The 6,000-nt window shown below is 34.1% G+C and overlaps 1 protein-coding gene across 1 annotated transcript in view; it reads left to right on the forward strand.

Annotated features, from left to right (window-relative positions):
• OSTM1 (osteoclastogenesis associated transmembrane protein 1) overlaps nucleotides 1-5,548 on the forward strand; it is a 40,443-nt gene extending 34,895 nt beyond the window's left edge. The window contains exon 6 of the mRNA XM_040238570.1: nucleotides 3,463-5,548. Within this exon, the coding sequence (XP_040094504.1) occupies nucleotides 3,463-3,518 (56 nt within the window). The 3' untranslated portion in view covers nucleotides 3,519-5,548. The remainder of the gene's footprint in view (nucleotides 1-3,462) is intronic.
• The last annotated feature ends 452 nt before the right edge of the window (nucleotides 5,549-6,000 follow it).

The following is a 6,000-nucleotide window of genomic DNA, read 5'->3' on the forward strand; positions in this document are numbered from 1 at the left end:
GAGGAGAGTGGAAAAGTTGGCTTAAAACTCAACATTTAGAAAACAAAGATCATGGCATCCGGTCCCATCACTTCATGGGAAATAGATGGGGATACAATGGAAACAGTGAGAGACTTAATTTTGGGAGGCTCCAAAATCATGCAGATGGTGACTGTGGCCATGAAATTAAAAGACGCTTGCTCCTTTGAAGAAAAGCTATGACCAACCTAGACAGCATATTAAAAAGCAGAGACATTACTTTGCCAACAAAGGTCCATCTGATCAAAGCTATGGTTTTTCCAATAGTCCTGTATGGATGTGAGTGTTAGACTATAAAGAAAGCTGAGCACCGAAGAATTAATGCTTTTGAACTGTGGTGTTGGAGAAGACTCTTGAGAGTCCCTTGGACTGCAAGGAGATCAAACCAGTTAGTCCTAAAGGGATCAGTCCTGAATATTCATTGGAAAGACTGATGCTGAAACTGAAACTCCAATACTTTGGCCACCTGATGTGAAGAACTAACTCATTGGAAGAGACCCTGATGCTCGGAAATATTGAAGGCGGGAGGAGAAGGGGATGACAGTGTCTGAGATGGTTGGATGGCATCACCGACTCAATGGACATGAATTTGAGCAGGCTGTTGGAGTTGGTGATGGAGAGGGAAGCCTGGCGTGCTGCAGTCCATGGAGTCACAAAGATTTGGACACGACTGAGCTACTGAACTGAACAATAAGAGTTCATCTGGTTGTACAAGTCACAAATCTTGTTGTCTCTTAATTTCTTTTAATGTCTTTCTATTTCTTAATTCTTTTTCTTTTATTTCCCCATTCCTATATTCACTTCTCCACTCCTTTAAATTCATCAGCAAATACTGCCAGCCCTATTTCCAAAAATATATCTTAAATATATTGTCCCTTGTCAGCACTAATTCAGGGGTCCCTTGACTGATATCTGTACGTTAATTTCTTGACCCAATACAATCCATTTTCCATATACCAGCTAGAGTGAATTTTTAAACACAAATTTTACCATGTTCCTCTCCCATTTGAAACCCTTCCTGTGTACCTGTTGCACCTGAATAAAATAAAAACTTATTCTAGGGTCTGCTTTCCAAGCTGCATGTGATCTGACTCCCATCTGCCTTCCTAAACTACTTGCATCCACCCTTCTCTGTACTCGATGCTGTGTGTAGGTTTCTTCTCCTCTCAGACACCAATTTCATGCACATTGCCATCCTTCCAAGGCTCTCATATTTGCCCTCCCTACTTTCCTTGACTGGCTTCTTGTCATCCAGGTCTTAAGTCAAAGACCTAAGAGACATTTTATGACCAAAGAAGGCCTTCTGTGACCATCTCCCCAACCTAAGAATACACCCTTCGTTTAGTTGTTATATATCATCTTTCTTTAGTAGCATTTAATTGCTGTTTAAATTAACTTTTCCACTTACTTTCTACCTTATTTGTTTGTCTACCCTGACTCAACTGTAAGTTCCATAAGAAAATGGATTTTGTTCATCTTGCTCACCACTATATCACTAGCATCTAGAAAGTACATGACCCATAGCAAATGCTCAAAAATATTTGTGGAATAAAAGAACATTATACTTAAAGTTAGCAGTTCCTAGAGTGTGTTCCTCATAATACTAGTCCTGTAAAATTCCTTGACATGAGCTTCATAATGTACCTGAACGTTAATTATATCCCCCAAACTTGACAATAAGACCTTTGCATACCACCTATTAATGTTTTGCAGAAGCATTGTTTATGAATTAAATGATGAATTTAAGGAAATGCTAGCATAAGCAAATAATTCTTGTGCTGTTACTTCATGGAAATTTTAATTTGCTTTTCTTTATGCTACCATTTTATACATTCCCATTCATCAAGTCCTATGGGAACTAGGGATTTAAAAAGGAGCAAGGCACAGTAGATGCCCTCAAAAAATATACTGACCACAATCCAATCATTACAACAAATGTAGTAGAAGTGCATAAAGTGTGGTTGGACTGCAGAGAAAGAGACGACGCACTCGGCATTAGGGATGTTGGAATTTACCATTAGATGATCCCTGGGGTAGAATTTTGGATGATGTGGAGATTTATCAGATAGAGAATAAGGAAGCAAAGAAGTTACAGTTATATGTGGGTGTGTGCCTGCTAAATCGATTCAGTCCTGTCTGACTCTGCACCGCTATGGACTGTAGCCTGCTCCGGTCTATGGCATTCTCTGGGCAAGAATACTGGAGTGGGTTGCCTTGCCCTCCTCCAGGGGATCTTCCCGACCCAGGGATCAAATGTGCATCTCCTGTGGCTCCTGCATTGTAGGCAGATTCTTTACCACTGAGCCACAGGGTAATGGTTATATGTACTCATTGGTATTGCTACCTGATTGGTTTAATGAATTTGATAATTAGAAACTAGATTATATTTAATCATTTAAAATTTTAATTTCAAAATTAAAATAATTTAAAAATGGTCAAACAAATAATAAAAAATTTTTTTTTGATTTAGTTTGCTTCCCAAATCCACTGAAGGCTTAAGAAGACGTTATCTTAAGTTGTTTTTTAGTTTAAGTTCCTTTTAAGTTTAGTCTGAAGCCATACACTGGTCTGAGGAAGTCATGTAGTCATTTTGCACTTAGAGTGGTCAGGGGAGACCCTGATAGAAACTAGAATAGTCATTCTCATCCCTGGCCATACATCAAAGTTGTCTGTAAAGCTTTCAAAAAACAAAAAGAAAAAGCACAATCAGGTGCCTGAATATCACTGAAAACCTAAATCATAACCTCTGTTCTAGTGTTGAGAACCTCTGAAGTAGAGAGATTCCTTAGTTATCCAGTGTAAGTTACCTTCACTATGGCGTGGTTGTTTTTAATTTCTGGAACGTGAGAAACATGTTTAACTATAAGAACAAAACGTATTACCTAGCCAATAGCCATGATTTCTTTATTAACTCTAATGACTCAGTCCTATCAACACCATAATCAAAATTGACTGTATATATTTTATTAGCAGCCATTTATGTTTGTGCAATGTGTGTAATATCCAACTCACTTTTCTTTGTAAACTGTTTAAAATTTTTTTAAACATTGCAGAGTTCTTTCATTGAATTCGTTCAAGAGAAACTTAGATTTGGATTTCTAGATTAGACTTCTAAATATATAGTTTTATTATTATACTTTATAGCACTTCCATTTTTTAACTAGAGTACTTTCACTTATATAGCATATTTAAGATTGTAAGGTTCAGAATGACATAAATTGTTTTATTTGGTACTGCTTCTAACAAAGTCATGTGCTTCTAGCAAAGTTATGTTTTTGAGTTTAGTAGAAAAAAATAGATGTAGACTTAATTCTTATAAGATTGAATAGATTCAGATTCAAACATCAAATTAATACATGAACACTATAGTTTACATAAAATAATGAATTATCATGTTTGGAGAATGAAATTTAAGTTAAAATATAATGCTTTTGATTTATGTAGCGAAACGTCTCAAGTCCAGTACAAGCTTTGCAAACATTCAAGAAAATTCCAATTGAAACCTGCAGAATGGGGAATCAGCATCTTATCCCATGGATGAATGGTGGAAGACACAGCTTGGTCCAAAAGAAGATAAACTGTGATTTGACAAGTCAAGTTCTTAAGAAATGCAAGGACTTCAGATTTATTTTTAAATAAGAATTTTCAATTTTTCTTTCCTTTTCCACTCCATTTTTAAGGGTTTGGGTATTTTTAATTTCCAGGCATAGCAATGTTGTCTATTTTAAAGTGTATTTGTTAAAATAACAAAAGATGCAAGAACAATCTTTGTTTTGTTTTGTAGACATATTGTTACTGAGACTTCCTGTATCTCCTTGGTTAACATAGTATCTCAAATAGCAAAGTTTTTGAAAAATAACAATTTAAAAATTAATCAGTTATAGCAAAGACTTTGAAAAAAATGTACTTGCCAAAAAGTAGCAGGTCCAAAGATTAAATTTCTCATCATTGCAGTGTAATTTTCACATATATTTAATATGTCATATATTACAATTAATATGTAATTCCATCTCCAGTTTCCTTAAAGTCATTTTTGAAACCACTAATTACAAACCTCCCAAACAATTTTTAGAACTGGGAAGGTACATTACATTTATCTTTGTAAAAAGATTTATGATAACTGGTTTCTTACTTGACTTTTATAAATAGTATTTTACACCTTATTTTTGCCTTTATTTCATAAGTAATTTGAAATCACTGGACTGCTTTATTATATTCAGGGCAAGATGGATTCTTTTTTATACCAGGGATTTGCATTGTGAAATATTAAGTTATTTGGCAATTTATAATTTATTACTATTTTAAATCAAATGTAGCATTGTCACACTGTATTTAAATTGTGATTTTTTTTTTTTAAATAGGGATTTTCTCTTGGAAGATATGGGGAGTTTTGGAAGAGAGGCAAAGGAGGAGTAAAAATACCCTTAAGATTCAGAAAATAGGGACCTGAGGGGATGCTCACTCTAAGACTATTGAGTGGTTTATACTGCAGGCATGAGTCAGTAGAGTCTGATACAGAATGCAGTTCAGCTAAGATGATGCTTATTTTTTTCTAAATTATTAATATCAAATGAAGGTGATACATGATTAAAATGAAGTCAGATATTTCACAGTTGAAAATGAATTCCTTTTTGGAATGTTTATATAACCCTTTAAAAAAAAATTCAAAATTGTTCACGTTTTCTTCCCTCAGGTGTTTTAGTGTTAGGTGTTCCATTTGTTAATTCCTTCTCACCATCTTGGTGGAAATAGGTTTTCTTTCTTTCCTTTTTTTTTTTTTTTTTTTTTTAGGCTTTGTTTTAAATGTTGAAAATATAAAGGCTGCTCTATATAGAAACAAGAATTTGCTTAATTGGTACAAGAATCTGAATCCCTTCATACACTGTAAAATGTTCTTATAGAGAGACAAGATAATGTTTTTTATTATTTTTTTAAATGTTTACCATGTATACAGAGTGAAAGAGAAGGCTCACTCTTGGATATGTAACGTATCCAAAAGCTGTTACAGTTTTTCTAGTCTGCTGTGATCTATTTAAAATGTGCTGCTGTTTGTTCTGCTGTTACTGTTCACGCTGCTAATGCTAATAGCACTATCTTGATTTGAAGCATATAGTTGAGGGCCATTGAAAGCAATCCTTCATTAATGCAGATAAAATCAGTTTACATGTGCAAAGTTAGAAAATGGCATTTTCGATTCTGTAAGAAGTGACTCTTTGAGCACCTTTTAATATTATGTATTTCTGAAAACCCTGGCTTTTGGATATGGCTGCTAATAAGCACTTTACAAAAGAAAAGGCATCCCCTTAATATTTTTCTGGTTGAGTCATTGCTCTTTAGAAGTAGCATCAGCAATAGATTTCAAAAATAAGTATTAAGCACTATGCTAAAATGTGTAAATATTTCATTTGTAAAGTCATATTGAAAAATTCTTTGCATAGTTCTGAATTCTTAGATTCATAGTATATGTGTGTGTACCGGAATATCTTTAGTTTTTTGACACTTTGAAATAAAGGAAATAGCTTAAAGAAATTGAAGTGCTGTATTTGATTTTTAAATACTTTTTTTTTTTTAACTTCAGATGTAATTGAACATCACATTTCAATTTTCAGGTATTGAGTTTCAATATGTACTTTAGAAAGTACATATTGGGACTTCCCTGGTGGTCCAGTGGTTAAGACTCTGTGCTTCCAGTGCAGGGGACACAGTTCAATCCCTGGTCAGGGAACTAAGATTGAACATATTCTGTGGCCAAATTAATTAATTTAAAAAGTACCATCTATCTTATAACTTTGCTGCAAATAAAAATGTACTTTTGGATGAAGATAATGATTTAGATTTGATAGGTAGAAATAACATCAGCTCTCCCACAGTGTAACTCTAAATCAATGAATAACAGAGTTTAGTTGGTAAATGTTACATCTGTGGAACACTATTTTCTCATGTTTCACAGATGGGATCTATTTTCTAGTGCAGTGTACTCCC

Source organism: Oryx dammah, unplaced genomic scaffold (assembly GCF_014754425.2).
Source record: "Oryx dammah isolate SB20612 unplaced genomic scaffold, SCBI_Odam_1.1 HiC_scaffold_4, whole genome shotgun sequence".
NCBI lineage: Eukaryota > Metazoa > Chordata > Mammalia > Artiodactyla > Bovidae > Oryx > Oryx dammah.